This window comes from Salmo salar, chromosome ssa20, assembly GCF_905237065.1.
Source record: "Salmo salar chromosome ssa20, Ssal_v3.1, whole genome shotgun sequence".
NCBI classification, from domain to species: Eukaryota; Metazoa; Chordata; class Actinopteri; order Salmoniformes; family Salmonidae; genus Salmo; species Salmo salar.
This window is the reverse complement of record NC_059461.1, coordinates 43,025,427-43,043,799: the sequence shown is the minus strand read 5'-3', so window position 1 is coordinate 43,043,799 and position 18,373 is coordinate 43,025,427. Positions and strand designations below refer to the sequence as shown.

The 18,373-nt window shown below is 41.9% G+C and overlaps 1 protein-coding gene across 1 annotated transcript in view; it reads left to right on the top strand.

Moving 5' to 3' along the window:
* The window catches only part of LOC106580640 (protein furry homolog), a 281,327-nt gene that overhangs the window by 243,927 nt on the left and 19,027 nt on the right, over positions 1-18,373 (top strand). The window contains exons 58-61 of the mRNA XM_014161918.2: positions 7,735-7,884; positions 8,174-8,272; positions 8,574-8,657; positions 11,682-11,792. Coding sequence (XP_014017393.1) covers positions 7,735-7,884; positions 8,174-8,272; positions 8,574-8,657; positions 11,682-11,792 — 444 coding nt within the window. The remainder of the gene's footprint in view (positions 1-7,734; positions 7,885-8,173; positions 8,273-8,573; positions 8,658-11,681; positions 11,793-18,373) is intronic.

The window sequence follows — 18,373 nt, the reverse complement described above, 5'->3', positions numbered from 1 at the left end:
GTACAGTTTGTCTCAGTTGTTGAATCTTATGTTCATACAAATAGTTACACATGTTCAGTTTGCTGAAAATAAACGCAATCGACAGTGAGAGGATGTTTCTTTCTGAGTTTATATTATTCATAGCCATCTATTTACCACCACAGACCAACGCTGGCACTAAGAGCGCACTCAACCAACCACCTCTAAGGCCATAAGCAAACAAGAAAATGCTCACCCAGAAGCAGCTCTCCTAGTGGCCTAATGCAGGCAAACCTAAATCAGTTTTATCACATTTTTACCAGCATGTCACATGTGCAACCAGAGGAAAAAAAACTCTACACCACCTTTATTCCACACAGAGATGCATACAAAGCTCTCCCGTGCCCTCCATTTGGCAAATCCGACCATAATTCTATCCTCCTGATTCCTGCTTACAAGTATAAACTAAAGAAGGAGGTATCAGTGACTCGCTTAATACGGAAGTGGTCAGATGGTGCGGATGCTACACTACAGGACTGTTTTGCTAGCACAGACTGGAGTATGTTCCGGGATTTATCCAGTGGCATTGAGGAGTATACCACCTCAGTCATCGGCTTCATCAATAAGTGCATTGACGATATCGTTCCCTCAGTGACCGTACATATATATCCCAACCAGAAGCCGTTGATTAAAGGCAACATCTGCATCGAGCTGAAGGCTAGAGCTTCTGCTTTCAAGGAGCGGGACACTATTCCGGACGCCTATAAGAAATCCCGCTATGCCCTCAGACGAACCATCAAACAAGCAAAGCGTCAATACAGGATTAAAATTGAATCCTACTACACTGGCTCTGACGCTCATCGGATGTGGCAGGGCTTGAAAACTGTTACGGACTACAAAGGGAAACCCAGACGTGAGCTGCCCAGTGACGCAAGCCTACCAGATGAGCTAAACGCCTTTTATGCTCGGTCGAGGCAAGCAACACTGAAGCATGCACGAGAGCACCAGCTGTTCTGGATGACTGTGTGATAACGCTCTCGGTAGCCGATGTGAGCAAGACCTTTAAACAGGTCAACATTCACAAAGCCGCGCGGCCAGATAGATTACCAGGACGTGTACACAAAGCATACACAGACCAACTGGCAAGTGTCTTCACTGAGATTTTCAACCTCTCCCTTACTGTCTCTGTAATACCTACATGTTTCAAGCAGACCACCATAGTCCCTGTGCCCAAGAACACCAAGGTAACCTGCCTAAATTATTACCACCTCTTAGCACTCACGTCGGTAGCCATGAAGTGCTTTGAAAGGCTGGTTATGGCTCACATCAACAGCATCCTCCCAGATACCCTAGACCCACTGCAATTTGCATACCGCCCCAACAGATCCACAGATGATGCAATCTCAATCGCACTCCGCACTGCCCTTTCCCACCTGGACAAAAGGAACACCCATGTGAGAATGCTGTTCATTGACTACAGCTTAGCGTTCAACACCATAGTGCTCACGAAGCTCATCACTAAGCAAAGGACCCTGGGACTAAAGCCCTCCCTCTGCAACTGGATCCTGGACTGACTGACGGGCCACACCCCGGGTGTTAAGGGTAATATTAAACACGTCTGCCACGCTGATCCTCAGGGGACCCCTCATGGGTGTGTACATAGTCCCCTCCTGTACTCCCTGTTCACCCATGACTGTGTGGCCAAACACAACTCCAACACCATCATTAAGTTTGCTGATGACACCACAGTGGTAGGCCTGATCACCGACAACGATGAGACATCCTATAGGGAGGAGGTCAGAGAACTGGCAGTGTGGTGCCAGGACAACAACCTTTCCCTCAATGTGAGCAAGACTAAGGAGCTAATCGTGGACTACAGGAAAACGGCAGGCCGAACAGGCCCCCATTAACATCAACGGGGCTGTAGTGGAGCGGGTCGAGAGTTTCAAGTTCCTTGGTGTCTACATCACCAACGATCGATCATGGTCCAAACACACCAAGACAGTCGTGAAGAGGGCACGACAAAACCTTTAACCCCCTCAGGTGACTGAACAGCAAAGGACCTTGTGAAGATGCTGGAGGAAACAGGTACAAAAGTATCTATATCTACAGTTAAATGAGTCCTATATCGACAAAACCTGAAAGGCCGCTCAGCAAGGAAGAAGCCACTGGTCCAAAACCGCAATAAAAAAGCCAGACTATGGTTTTCAACTGCACATGGGGACAAAGATTGTACTTTTTAGAGAAATGTGGTCTGATGAAACAAAAATAGAACTGTTTGGCCACAATGGCCATCGTTATGTTTGGAGGAAAAAGGGGGAGGCTTGCAAGCCGAAGAACACCATCCCAACCATGAAGCACGGGGGTGGCAGCATCATGCTGTGGGGGTGCTTTGCTGTCGGAGGGACTGGATGCACATGAGGAAGGAAAATTATGTGGATATATTGAAGCAACATCTCAAGACATCAGTCAGGAAGTTAAAGCTTGTTGCAAATGGGTTTTCCAAATGGACAATGACCCCAAGCATACTTCCAAAGTTGTGGCAAAATGGCTTAAGGACAATAAGTCAAGGTATTGGAGTGGCCATCACAAAGCCCTGACCTCAATCCTATAGAACATTTGTGGGCAGAACTGAAAAAGTGTATGCGAGCAAGGAGGCCTACAAACCTGAGTTACACCAGCTCTGTCAGTAGGAATGAGCCAAAATTCACCCAACTTATTGTGGGAAGCTTGTGGAAGGCTACCCGTAATGTTTGACCCAAGTTAAACAATTTAAAGGCAATGCTACCAAATACTAATTGAGTGTATGTAAACTTCTGACCCACTGGGAATGTGATGAAAGAAATAAAAGCTGAAATAAATCATTCTCTCTACTATCATTCTGACATTTCACATTCTTCAAATAAAGTGGTGATCCTAACTGATCTAAGACGACATTTTTACTTGGATTAAATGTCAGGAATTGTGAAAAACTTGAGTTAAAATGTATTTGGCTAAGTGAATGTAAACTTCCGACTTCAACTGTATATAATAGGCGGTGTCAGAGGAAAGCCCATAAAATTGTCAGACTCCACCCACCCAAGTCAGACTGTTTTTTTTCTCTGCTACCTCACGGCAAGCGGTACCACAGCGCCAAGTCTAGGACCAAAAGGCTCCTTAAAAGCTTCTACCCCCCAAGCCATAAGACTGCTGAACAATTAATCAAATGGACACCGGACTATTACGGGGGGTTTTTGTACACCGCTGCTACTCGCTGTTTGTTATCTATGCATATTCACTTCACCCCTACCTACATGTACAAATGACCTCTAACCTGTACCCTCGTACACTGACTCGGTACCGGTACCCCCTGTGTATAGCCTCGTTATTGTTATGTTGTGTTTATATTTATTTATTTATTTATTTATTTATTTATTTATTTAAATATTTTCTTAACTCTTCTTGATCTGCACTGTTGGTTAAGGGCTTGAATTAAGGGCTTGAAAGTAAGCATTTCACGGTAAGGTCTACACTTGTTGCATTCGGCGCATGTGACAAATAAAGGTCGATTTGAAGAGAACCCTCATCCATGAAAGACTATCATGCATGTTGTTGATATTAGTTCTGTGTATGCCGTTAAGGGCAAGGCGTGCTGCTTTGTTTACAGCCAGCTTCATCTTTGCTAGGTCTTTCTTTGCTGCCCCTGACCATTACCGGACAATAATCAAGATGGGTAAAGATCAAAGCCTCAACAACTACTACAGTTGATCTTTGTCAAAAATGCATTACATATTTTTATATAGGACATACCTCTCCCCATCTTCAACATCTTTGTCAATATGATTTGACCATGATAACTGACCATTCAATGTTACTCCTTCTTCAACTTCTTTAATGGTAACACCCTTTATGCACAACTCCAGTTGAGGTTAAGATCTAAGAGAATGCTTTGAACCAAATACAATGCTTTTGGTTTTAGATGTATTGAAGACCAGTTTATTGTTAAACTGACTCTGACTGTAACTCAGAGGTGCAGAGGTGTAGAATGTGCAATCAACATACATAGTCATTTTACAGGCCAAGGCAACTGACCTGAGGGATACCGCACTGTCCATATGGGTCTTTCTATAAGCTAGGGTATCAGTGAGCATTTCTTGTTGTGGACAAAATTCCACCAAGCCTATTAAAGGGTAAGGTGGAGCTCTCACCATGTCACCACCCATCAATCCCTATCAGATTTCCACAAGTGTCAAGACTTTGGGCAGTAGTGGCTAGGGGGTTGTTTCTGGACAGGCCATGGGTATTAGGGTAGTTCAGTCAGTCACTAAATTTTTTTTTATATCAAATCAAAATCTAATTTATGTATAAAGCCCTTTTTACATCAGCAGATGTCACGAAGTGCTTATACAGAAACCCAGCCTAAAACCCCAAACAGCAAGCAGATGTAGAAGTGCGGTGTCTAGGAAAAACTCCCAAAAAGGCAGGAATCTACGAAGAAACCTACAGACCCTGGTTCGATTCCGGGCTGTATCACAACCGGCCGTAATCGGGAGTCCCATAGGGCGGCGCACAATTTGCCCAGCGTCGTCCGGGTTAGGGGAGGGTTTGGCCGAGGTAGACCGTCATTGTAAATAAGAATTTGTTCTTAACTGACTTGCCTAGTTAAAAACAAAGGTTAAAAATAAAGGTAAAAAAAAGAAGAGGAACCAGGCTCTGTGGGCTGGCCAGTCCTCTTCTGAGTGTGCCAGGTGGAGTACATGGCCATTAAGGCCAGATAGTTCTTCAAGATGTTCAAATGTTCATAGATGACCAGAAGGGTCAAATAAGAAATCTGTGTTTGTAGCGCGTGCAACAGATCAGCACCTCAGGAGTAAATGTCAGTTGGCTTTTTAGAGAGGGAAGGAGATATAGCTGTCAAATAGGGAGAGGGAGCTAATACCTGTCAAATACTTGCTTCCTCTGTTCTTGGAGAATCTCAATTGTATTTCCTTGATTCGTTGCATCCTCTCTCCTCGTCTCCTTCTCAAAACACAATGGATGAGAATGTTCGGTTATTATTGTCAATGATTTTGTTGACAGAACTTTATTATTATTATTATTATTATTATTATTGTATTAAATTGTTATATAAACTATAAAACAAATAAAGAAATGCTGTTCATGTTTCCATTCTTTTGGAATGTTTAGCATGGCTATAAATGATAGAGAACTTGACTAAAACACAAACAGACCTGGGTACTAGGCATGACAAAGAAACATGCAGTGTCATGCCTAGTAGCCAGGTGACATTTTGAATGACATGTAGATGTTTTGTTGCTAGGAGTTATGGACTCATTGTGCCTATCTAGATTTGTATTCCTGTAACTACACATGTGAAGCTACAAGAAAATAATATTTAAATGTATATCAAACCATTATGACATGTTGACCCTGATGTTACAAATTGGCCCCTTTTATTTATAGAAAGACCTATATCTGATGTTAGTGTAGCTTCCATTGAAGAATACTCTGAGTTCTATTAGTTAACTAACTCTCCAACCATGTGATGTAAAATCATAACAAGTGAGTTTTTTTCAATAACAAATCACTGAAATCTAACAATACAGCTCCAACTATCATCTTATTATCCATTTATTTTAGCCAATCATCAGTGATATGAGTCAGTGCAGTACAAGTTGAGTGCCCTTCTCTATATGCATGCTGTTTATAGAGTTCTTCGTTTTTTCTGCTGGCAGATCAAAAGGAACGGGCCAACCTCCTGCTACTGTTGCCATTGTTCTTTTTTGAATTTGATAATTGAAATTATGATGATGATGATGTGGCCTATTATTCCCTGTAGAATGCATAGGAATAAGGGAACACGGTGTCATTTTAGATTTACCCATGTCTTACTGCAGGGACAGTGGGATTAACATGACTGGACCATCATAGGCTACGTCCCAAATTCAACCTCATTCCCTATATAGAGGGTCCTGGTCAAAAGTAGTGCACTATGTAGGAAATAACATTTGGGATGCAGCCCCACAGTCCTTAACAAGATTACTCTGTTCGAACTGTTAAGCTTAGAAAAGCTGCGGTGGTTATGGCTCCAGTTCTGAACAAAAGACCAGTGTCGCGTAGAGGGGACAATATAGCACTTGTATATTACTTGAGAAAGGAGAGAAGTGAAACAGAGGAGGTAAAAATGGGAGGGATGAGAAGAGAATGAGGAGCAGGGTCGAGCGTGAATAAATATAAGAGTAGAGAAAGGATTAAGTGTAAGTGCGAGCTATCATGATAGTACCCCAGGAACCCGATTTTAGAATGCTTAAGAGTGAGGCTAGTGATTAAGTTTAGGCCCACTAAAGAGTAAATCATTATCTGTATAGTAGGCTGTCTTACATAAGGATTCATGGAATGATTCATCATAAATGTGCATTTTTTTATGGTGAAAATGTGCTTCTCCAAACGTGAAACCCACGTCACGCCGCCTATGTTAAAAGGTATTGCGTGTTAAAAGTCATATGACAAATCTTTAGCTCTAGGCTACTAGGCCCACAGACATCATATATGAAATTAATAGGGATTCTATAGGCCTATGTAATTCTTTAATTAAACCTAGGCTATAAAAAAAATTGTGTGCGTTCTTGGATGTCCCGTACCGGTAAGAAATTAAATCTACTTTCACCTGTATTTTTCAGTGGAAATTGTTATAAGTCCTCCTTGTGCAATCAATGTTTTTTTGTTTGCCATACATTTTTAAGTAAGAAATCTGAGTCTCAGCGTCACTCTGTTACTGTGGAATTAGCCACCACCAACCCCCGAAAATCTTATAATGGAGTTGATCGTGACAACCAACCCCACATTCCATGTGACAACCATCCCCCCGAATGCTAATTAAGATGTTAGTTATCACATGGCTTGACCTAGGAACTCAGAAATAGGTTTGAAATGTCGCTCTCCCTTTCCTATTTTCAACAAATATAAATGTTCATCGATACTCCCAAAATTCAAACAATCACAAAGAAAATACTTAATTTTTTTTACTTTCACCTATGGAAATGCATAAATTCCCCTCACCTATATTTTTTTGTCATGCTGACATGAATCGACCAGGTGGATGATTCACACATTTTGACCTTAAAATTACTACACAGCACCATTTAGATTGGAACTAATTAACACTGTGACAACCAACCTCAGTCTCCCCTACATTTTGTTGTATGGATGGCCCCAGCAGCAATCAAACCCACAATTCTATCACAGATAGAACAATGAGCCAGATATTTCACCAGATATGTAAATGTCAAGCATCTGGTTGGCGTTTCCACTCACTACCAAATATGGTGATGAGAGCAAACCCAGTGGCCGGCAGTGGGAGAAGATGGAGCGAGATCGATTTTGGCCGATATTCTGCAAATGTTCTCATCGATGAAACATTTGATCTCCATTTCTGTTTCCAAAATGAAAATCTGTAACAAACAGTGGACTGCATTTTGTAGACTTTACCCTTTGCCAAGTTTCTAAATAATTGTGTTCTTTAGGAGTGCAAGGGCGAATTGGGTTATTGCACACGTGCACTTCAGAGTAGGCGTTCCCTAACAGAAATATGCAAACAAATGGTAGAACATGCTAAAGGGATCTCACTAGCTCGTGCTTGGCTCTTCCCACCTTGCTTGTTCTACCCACTATTATTAATTTGCGCCCACTGGAAATGGTTGGTCTGTCTTGGGTTGGTTATAAAAATCTTTGATTTTGGCGTTGCAAGCGCCGTGCTCTACCAACTGATCCACATATGTTCGTTTTTTTGCTTTTCAGAGTATTCAGAGCAAGTTCTGCTCCCTAACCTGCGATGCTGCGGGTTACCTAGGAGATGGCCTGCGAGGGATAGGTTCCAAGTTCCTCAGGTCGTCCCAGATGCTGATATCATGCTCCGAGTGTCCTACGCTGTTCATAGACGCTGACACCGTGAGTAATACATCAGCATTTACTAATTATATTCTATTCATGTGTAATGGGTGTAACTTATGGTATTTTGGTAGATCAGCAATGAATTCACTTCTATACTTCAGTTTTATAATTAATAGTGTAATGCAATGCCAACATGTTTTATATTATGTATGTACTGTATGTATTGTGTATATTTTTTGCTGATGTATGATTTTCTCATGTACAATCTTATCAAACAATAACAATGTCATTAGACCACTCTTTTCGTCTACCCCAAGTATAAAATGAAATGGTTTCCATTCCCCAGATCATCTCCTATGGGCTCCTGGAGAAGATTAAATTTAGTGTACTGGAACTCCAAGAATATCTGGACACTTACAACAACAGGAAAGAAGCAGCCATAGCTGTAAGCCCTGATACATGAGTTACTGTTACTACATGTTTTAAATACACCCGGTTACCAAAGTCACCTTGGTACAGCCCGAAGAGGATGGACTCTGTGTCTGGTTACTCTCAAGGTTTCTTCCTGCTAACAAGTTTTTACTTACCGCTTTCTCTTTGTCTCGGCTGAATTACCGCATTCCTGAGTTACTTTTGTGACAACTGTTGATGTTGAGGGCTTTATACCTTTGATTGATTGAAGTACCAATGCAATTCATGTAATTCAGAATATGATGTTACAATAACTCCCCTTTCCTGTCCCACAGTGGTTAACCAACTGCAAGACCACCTTCCCCAGAGGCAGTGGGGGTGTCATGATTACCAACCAGCCGGGGGAATACGAGGAAAAGGTAGGACCTCTGTCCACGGGTGTGCTCGCATACTCCCTTAAAATAACTAAGCTTGAAAAAAGTGGCAATAGTACTATTTGTCCATCTTGAGACGCTGTAGCCACTTCTCAAAATAGTCTAGAGTTTTGACGTTTTTGCAAAGGAGATCTTAAGATGTTTGGTGCAGTATTTCTCAAGTTAAATAATTTGCATGAAAACGAGTCTTCTGTCGTTGAATGACAACAAATACTTAATTTAATAATCCTTACTGTTGACTGATTACCAATGAAGGGGCATAGACTTCGGCTACCAACTTCGGCTTGCCTCAAAATCATCCAAAGACCAAAACTAACAAAAATGTCACAAAATGTTGTCATAATACACTGAACAAAAATATAAATGCCACAATTTGGATGCACTGAGATAACGTGACGAGATCCTGAGGCCAACTGCCGTGCCATTCATCCGCCGCCATCACCTCATGTTTCAGTATGCTAATGCACGACCCATGTCGCAAGAATCTGTACACAATTCCTGGAAGCTGAAAATGTCCCAGTTCTTCCATTGCCTGCATACTCGCAAGACATGTCACCCATTGAGCCTGTTTGGGATGCTCTAGATCGACATGTACGACAGCGTGTTCCTGCCAATATCCAGAAACTTTGCACAGCCATTGAAGAGGAGTGGGACAACATTCCACAGGCCACAATCAACAGTCTGATCAACAATATGCAAAGGATATGTCGCGCTGCATGAGGCAAATAGTGATCACACCAGATACTGACTGGTTTTCTGATCCACGTCCCTACCTTTAAAAAAAAAAAAAAGATATCTGTGACCAACAGATGCATATCTGTATTCCCAGTCATGTGAAATCCATAGATTAGGGTCCAATGAATTTATCTCAATTGACTGATTTCCTTATACTGTATACTTGATAAAATATACTTGATAAAATATTTGAAATTGTTGCATGTTGCTTTTATGTTTTGTTACTGGTTAATTGGTTAATGAGGCCTCTTGTTATTGGTTAATCAGATACTAAACATTTTGTAGACAATGGTAAAGATGAGTGACATGAATAATGCTTACTTATTGAGACTTTGTGGCTAAACTAACCAATTTGTTCTCAGTAGTATTGCCTATTATGTATGCTAAACTGACAGTATAACCCAACATAAAAAGCTGTATCATTTTGATATTTCTGGAAATTGTCATGTTGTAGAATGATAGATACTAGAAGAATTATGTTCTGTTGTGTAGATTTCAGATTCAGTATGTTCTATTTCTCTGTATACTGTTCTCACACATTACTGACATGAGAGGGTACTTCAGATTAAATCTCAACTGATCCTTTCACATTTCCTGCCTCTCGGTTACTCTGTGGTAACTCTGTGAGTGAAATACTTACATTTTCTCCTTGAATATCATCAGAACCTCCAGATTTGAGCTTGTTTCTGGGCAACCCCTGAGTTGCAGCACATCACATTGACTCCCTCATCCCAATGTGTAATGTGGCCATTTTGACTCTGCTGGGCAGGGGAGCAGTAGGCTATGTGCTAGTCTGTTAGTGCTATCATGCCAACTCTTGTCACTCATTGTCATGTTTGGCTTGACAATGAGCAATGGCAAGAGTATACACAGTTCTGGGACCAGGCTAGGGAAGCAGGTTCTGCGAATACACGGATACATCAGTAGCCTCGTCCCAGATCTGTTTGTGCTGTATTGGACATGGCAATGACTATAGGAGTTGGCTAGCACAAACAGATCTGGAACTTGGCAAATAAATTTGCAGAAAACATTAAGAATGTTATTATAATCCCAAAACATCCAAATTAAAGATATATAAATGTCAGCCTTATAAATATTGAGTGAAATATTAAGTCAAGTTTAAAACGGCTTTGAGACTCCCAGCAGAGTCCTAGTGCATTGAAGAAAGTGACAAGGCAAAACAGCTTGCTTGTTTTGGCTTTTTTTTTAAATCACGGGACCACCCGGCTTACAGTCCCTAGACTGCAGCTGGTCCTTTCTCCTCACTCGCACTCGCATTCTCTCCCTCTCTCTGATTCTCTGTCTCTCCATCTCTCTGTTCATGTATCAATAAAATGAAAGCATTTTATGACTTAGGCTTATACTGTTCACCTAACCCGGACTGCCGATGGTTGCATGCCTGCTATTGATTTTCAATGTCTTCCTTTCACCTCTCTCTTGTCTTGTAACATGCTTGCTTTGTAGCAAATGGAATTTCTGGCAGTAAGTTCAAAATGACTTATTCCTATTTTCTGATAGTGCCCTGTCTAAATTAAGCTGGGCAGTGTCTCTTGCTCACTGTTAATATTCTGAAGTAGTTTAAAAATAAAAAATTTAATGTTCTCCCTTATATATTCATACTACTTATTCATGTTGACCCATTGTGATTTTTGTATTAACTTTTATTTATTCAGGGTGGCCCACAAAAATGTTCTCACAACGTGAATAACAATTTAGATTACAATTAAAACAAGAAGAATAAAGTGAGCTGCATTCCAATATTTTACAAGTCAGTTAAGAACAAATTCTTATTTACAATGACGGCCTAGGAACAGTGGGTTAACTACCTTGTTCAGGGGCAGAACAACATATTTTTACCTTGTCAGCTCGGGGATTCGATCTAGCAACCTTTCAGTTACTGGCCCAACGCTCTAACCACTAGGCTACCTGCCGCCCCATATGACACATTGGCGGTGTTACCAAAGGATATTGCCTGGCATCCAAGATGCTGAGTTGATGATAACAGGTCTTTGCAAAATAAATAGGCTTACAATATTGTACCATGGCCAAACCTAATGCTTCTTGGGGATGTCAATAACACTACTAAAGCCAACATTACTAAAGTAACAACAGCTGTACCTTCTTTTCTTTCAATTGAGAAACTAATAGGCTATGTCAAAGTGTAAAATAAATTGGAATGAAATGAGCATAGAGTATTTAAACACAACAAAGTAATACAACTTGAACAGAGTTTCAACGAGTTGTTGTTGACCGCCATTTTGTTTGTTTGTGCAGCAACTGGAGCTGTGTCAACGACTCTACAAGCTCCACTTTCAGCTGCTGCTGCTCTTTCAGTCCTACTGTAAGCTGATTGGGCAGGTCCATGCTATCAGCTCTGTCCCAGAGGTAAGGCTGTTGGAAGTGCCCAAAATGGCAACCTATTTCCTATATAGTGCACTACTTTTTTGACCAGAGTGCCATGGGCCCTGGTCAAAAGTAGTGAACTACATAGAGAATAGGGTGCCATATGGGATGCATTCATTGTCTATGGTGATATAGACAGTAATCTGCTTTATTAACCAAATACTTTCAGACATTTACATTGTGTTAAGCCCTTAAAGGAAAGGTTCACCCATTTTTTTTTTAATGTTATATATTGGTTTTGTGCATCATGAGTGTTCTATCGATTCCCTGGGCCATTTAATATTTTCACGTGTATCAGAGTTATTGGCGTTAAAGCAGGCAGAGATCCGGTCGATATGACGTGGCACTTTGATAAAGTCGCTCTCACTTCACTGGAAGTTAATAGGAATATGACTTTTAGATAGCGAAAACATCTATCATACATGTCCGATTTCACTACTGGCCAATGTCATAACTCGGGAGGATGTCTTCTTTCGAATGAGCCATTGATAAGGAGGATGGGATCCATCCGAATAATTTCGGTTCCTGGATCCTTTCACAGCATTGTAAGGCCGCGCTGAGAAAATGACTTATCAATGACATAAGCCCAGTTCAGTTAATCCCTACCATTTGTATCGCTGAGTTGTCATAATGCTTCAGCACATGTACATTATACCAGGGAAGTTGGCAGACACAATGTAAGTAACCTAATTGTACTTACCTATTGTTCACCTAATACCTTTTTTGCACTATTGGTTAGAGCCTGTAAGTAAGCATTTCACTGTAAGGTCTACATCTGTTGTATTCTGTGCACGTGACAAATAGAATTGGATTTAATTTGGAATTTATGTCCCTCTAACTGACCTGAATGCCTCTGCTGATCCTACAGCTATTGTATGCAGTAATCATGTGCCTATGAACCAGAGTTATACTGTTAGCACTGAGGCAGTGTGCACTAGTAAGAAGTCCACTGTGGACATAAATCACATCAGCATGTCTACTTCTGCTAAGCTTCCCAGTAAAGGAATGAAAACAATCAAGCATCCCAGAAAAGTGCAAAAAAATTGCCAGTGGGGGTTCTTCAATTAAAAGTTCAGAGCTTATGTCGTGACCGTTTGTGGTAGATGTTGGCAGATTGTGGCAAATTGCATCATTCTGTCATTGCACCACACTATCACAAATAAATGTTTATTTGTCACATACATGTGTTTATTTTTTATTTTACCTTTATTTAACTAGGCAAGTCAGTTAAGAACAGATTCTTATTTTCAATGACGGCCTAGGAACAGTGGGTTAACTGCCTTGTTCAGGGTCAGAACGACAGATTTGTACCTTGTCAGCTCGGGTAAACTTTCGGTTACTCGCCCAACGCTCTAACCACAAGGCTACCCTGCCTCCCCCTACCCTGCCGTATAGCGAAATGCTTATGTTTCTAGCTCCAAAAGTGCAGTAATTTCTAACAATACACACAATGTAAAGGAATAGAATTGAGAATATATAAATATTTGGACGAGCAACGTCAGAGCAGCTAGACTAAGAAATAGTAGAATAGGGTAGAATACAGTATATACATATGAGATGAGTAATGCAAAATATGTAAACAGTATTAAAGTGGCCAGTGATTTCAAGTCTATGCATATAGGGCAGCTGCCTCTAGTGGGCTAGTGATGGCTATTTAACAGTCTGATGGCCTTCAGATAGAAGCTGTTTTTCAGTCTCTCAGTCCCAGCTTTGATGCACCTGTACTGACCTCGCCTTCTGGATGGTAGCAGGGTGAACAGGCCGTGGCTCGGGTGGTTGTTGTCCTTGATGATCTTTTTGGCCTTCCTGTGACATCGGGTGCTGTAGGTGTCCTGGGGGGAAGGCAGTGTGCCCCGGGGGATGCGCTGGGCAGACCGCACCACCCTCTGGAGAGCCCTGCAGTTGCAGGCAATGCAGTTGCAGTATCAGGTGGTGATACAGCCCGACAGGATGCTCTCAATTGTGCATCTGTAAAAGTTTGGGGGTTTTAGGTGCCAAGCCAAATTTCTTCAGCCTCCTGAGGTTGAAGAGGCGCTGTTGCGCCTTCTTCACCAGACTGTCTGTGTAGGTGGACCATTTCAGTTTCTCAGTAATGTGTACGCCGAGGAACTTGAAGCTTTCCACCTTCTCCACTGCAGTCCCGCCGATGTGGATAGGGGGGTGCTCCCTCTGCTGTTTCCTGAAGTCCACGATCAGCTCCTTTGTTTTGTTGACGTTGGGTGAGCGGTTATTTTCCTGGCAGCACACTCCCAGGGCCCACACCTCCCTGTTGGCTGTCTCATCATTGTTGGTAATCAGGCCTACTGTTGTGTCATCTGCAAACTTGATGATTGAGTTGGAGGCGTGCATGGCCATGCAGTCATGGGTGAACAGGGAGTACGGGGGGGGGGGGGCTGAGCGCGCATCCTTGTGGGGCCCCAGTGTTGAGGATCAGCAAAGTGGAGGTGTTTCCTACCTTCACCACCTGGGGGTGGCCATCAGGAAGTCCAGGACCCAGTTGCACAAGGCGGGGTTCAAACCCAGGGCCTCGAGCTTAATGATGAGCTTGGAGGGTACTATGGTGTTGAATGCTGAGCTATAGTCAATGAACAGCATTCTTACATAGATATTCCTCTTGTCCAGATGGGATAGGGCAGTGTGCAGTGTGATGGCGATTACATCGTTTGTGGATCTATTGGGGCAGTAAGCAAATTGAAGTTGGTTTAGGGTGTCAGGTAAGGTAGAGGATATATGATCTTTGACTAGTCTCTCAAAGCACTTGATGACAGAAGTGAGTGCTATAGGGCGATAGTCATTTAGATCAGTTACCTTTGCTTTCTTGGGTACAGGAACAATGGTGGACATCTTGAAGCATGTGGGGACAGCAGACGGGGATAGGGAGAGATTGAATATATCCATAAACACTCCAGCCAGCTGGTCTGGGGACGTGGCTAGGTATACCATCTGGGCCGGCAACCTTGCGAGGGTTAACATGTTTGAATGTCTTACTTATGTTGGCCACAGAGAAAGTGAGCCCACAGTCCTTGGGCCGCGTCGGTGGCACTGTTACCCTCAAAGCGGGCAAAGGTGTTTAGCTTGTCCGGGAGCAAGACGTCAATGTCCGCAATGTGGCTGGTTTTCTCTTTGTATTCCATGATTGTCTGTAGACCCTGCCCTCCCACATACGTCTCGTGTCTGAGCCATTGAATTACGCCTCTAATTTGTCTCTGTACTGACTTTTTGCCTGTTTGATTGCCTTACGGGGGGGAAAACTATACCGTTTGCATTCAACCATATTCCCAGTCACCTTGCCATGGTTGAATGCGGTGGTTTGCGCTTTTAATTTTGCATGAATGCTGCCATCTATCCATGGTTCCTGATTTGGGTAGGTTTTAATAGTCACAGTGGGAACAACATCCCCTAAACACTTCCTGATGAACTCAGTCACCGTGTTAGTGTATAAATCGATGTTATTCTCAGAGGCTATACGGAACATATTCCAGTCCGCTTGATCAAAGCAATCTTGAAGCATGGATTCCAATTGGTCAGACCAGCGTTAAATATACCTAAGCACGGGTGCTTCCTGTTTGAGTTTGTGCCTATAGGAAGGGATGAGCAAAATTAAGTCATGATCTGATTTGCCGAAGGGAGGGCGGGGGAGGGCTCTGTAGGCATCCAAGAAGTTGGAGTAACAGTGATCGAGTGTTTTTTGCAGCGAGAGTACTACAGTTATGGCCAAAAGTTTTGAGAATGACACAAATATTAATTTTCACAAAGTCTGCTGCCTCCGTTTTGTATGATGGCAATTTTCATATACTCCAGAATGTTATGAAGAGTGATCAGATGAATTGCAAAGTCCCTCTTTGCCATGCAAATTAACCTCTATGGGCTAGGTGGGACGCAAGCGTCCCACCCGTGGTGCACTCCATCAACAGCAGGTGCATTTCAAGAGCGGCAAATTTGAATCCAAATAAATGTCAAAATTCAAATTTTTCAAACATACAACTATTTTACACCCTTTGAAAGATAAACATCTCCTTAATCTAACCACGTTTTACGATTTCAAAAAGGTTTTACGGCGAAAGCATAAATTTAGAGTATGTTAGGACAGTACATTTACAAGAGTTGTGTGTAATGTTTTGTCAATTCAAAGACAGGGTCACCAAAACCATAAAACCAGCTAAAATGATGCACTAACCTTTTACAATCTCCATCAGATGACACTCCTAGGACATTATGTTAGACAATGCATGCATTTTTAGTTCTATCAAGTTCATATTTATATCCAAAAACAGCGTTTTACTATGGCATTGATGTTGAGGAAATCGTTTCCCTCCAATAACCAGCAGTCAAGTCAGCACCACAAATTAAATAATTAAAATTAGAAAACATTGGTAAAATATTATATTGTCATTTAAAGAATTATAGATTTACATCTCTTGAACGCAATCAACTTGCCAGATTTAAAAATAACCTTACTGGGAAATCACACTTTGCAATAATCTGAGCACTGCGCCCAGAAAAATACGCGTTGTGATACAGACTAGCCGTCATGTTGGGGAGATCTAAAATCGAAAATACTATGTAAATAATCCATTACCTTTGATTCTCTTCATCAGATGTCACTTCCAGGTATCACAGGTCCATAACGAATGTAGTTTTGTTCAAAAAAGCTCATCATTTATGTCCAAAAATCTCCGTCTTGTTAGCACATGATCTAAGCCCGCCGGACTTCACTTCATGAACGAGGGGGAAAAATATATTTACGTTCGTTCAAACATGTCAAACGTTGTATAGCATAAATCATTAGGGCCTTTTTAACCAGAACATGAATAATATTCAAGGTGGACGAATGCATTCTCTTTTATAACGTATTGGAACGAGGGTACCCAACATGAACTCGCACGCCAGGTGTCTAATGGGCCATCATCGTTCCATGGCTCTTGTTCGGTCAGATCTCCCTCCAGAAGACTCAAAACACTTTGTAAAGGCTGGTGACATCTAGTGGAAGCAATAGGAAGTGCCAAAATATTCCTCAGCCCCTGTGTTTTTCAATGGCATAGGTTTAAAGGTAATACAACACATCAGGTATCCACTTCCTGTCAGAAAATGTCTCAGGGTTTTGCCTGCCAAATGAGTTCTGTTATACTCACAGACACCATTCAAACAGTTTTATAAACTTTAGGGTGTTTTCTATCCATATATAATAAGTATATGCATATTCTAGTTACTGGGTAGGATTAGTAACCAGATTAAATCGGGTACATTTTTTTTATCCAGCCGTGCAAATACTGCCCCCTAGCCCTAACAGGTTAACTGAATCCCCCAAAAACATTTTCACTGCATTTCAGCCCTGCCACAAAAGGACCAGCTGACATGTCAGTGATTCTCTCGTTAACACAAATCAAAATCAAATTTATTTATATAGCCCTTCTTACATCAGCTGATATCTCAAAGTGCTGTACAGAAACCCAGCCTAAAACCCCAAACAGCAAGCAATGCAGGTGTAGAAGCACTGTGGCTAGGAAAAACTCCGGAGAAAGGCCAAAACCTAGGAGGAAACCTAGAGAGCAACCAGGATATGAGTGGTGGCCAGTCCTCTTCTGGCTGTGCCCGGTGGAGATTATAACAGAACATGGCCAAGATGTTCAAATGTTTATAAATGACCAGCATGGTCAAATAATAATAATAATAATAATAATAATAATAATAATAATAATAATAATAATAATAATAATAATCACAGTAGTTGTCGAGGGTGCAACAAGTCAGCACCTCAAGGGTAAATGTCAGTTGGCTTTTCATAGCCGATCATTGAGAGTATCTCTACCGCTCCTGCTGTCTCTAGAGAGTTGAAAACAGCAGGTCTGGGACAGGTAGCACATCCGGTGAACAGGTCAGGGTTCCATAGCCGCAGGCAGAACTGTTGAAACTGGAGCAGCAGCACGGCCAGGTGAACTGGGGACAGCAAGGAGTCATCAAGCCAGGAAGTCCTGAGGCATGGTCCTAGGGCTCAGGTCCTCCGAGAGAGAGAGAGAAAGAAAGAAAGAAAGAAAGAAAGAAAGAAAGAAAGAAAGAAAGAAAGAAAGAAAGAAAGAAAGAAAGAAAGAAAGAAAGAAAGAAAGAAAGAAAGAAAGAAAGAACATTTAATTTCACACAGGACACCGGAAAAGACAAAGAGAAATACTCTAGATGTGACAGACTGACCCTAGCCCCCCGACACATAAACTACTGCAGCATAAATACTGGAGGCTGAGACAGGAGGGGTCAGGAGACACTGTGGCCCCATCCGATGAATAGGATGATCGAGCAGCAGTGAGGGCTCTTTGATACTGCATGGTACTGTCTTTCCAAGCTAGTCAGAAGACTTCCAGTTTGGTATGGCGCCATTTCCATTCCAATTTTCTGGAAGCTTGCTTCAGAGCTCGGGTATTTTCTGTATACAAGGGAGCTAGTTTCTTATGACAAATGTTTTTAGTTTTTAGGGGTGCAACTGCATCTAGGGTTTTGCGCAAGGTTAAATTGAGTTCCTCAGTTAGGTGGTTAACTGATTTTTGTCCTCTGACGTCCTTGGGTAGGCAGAG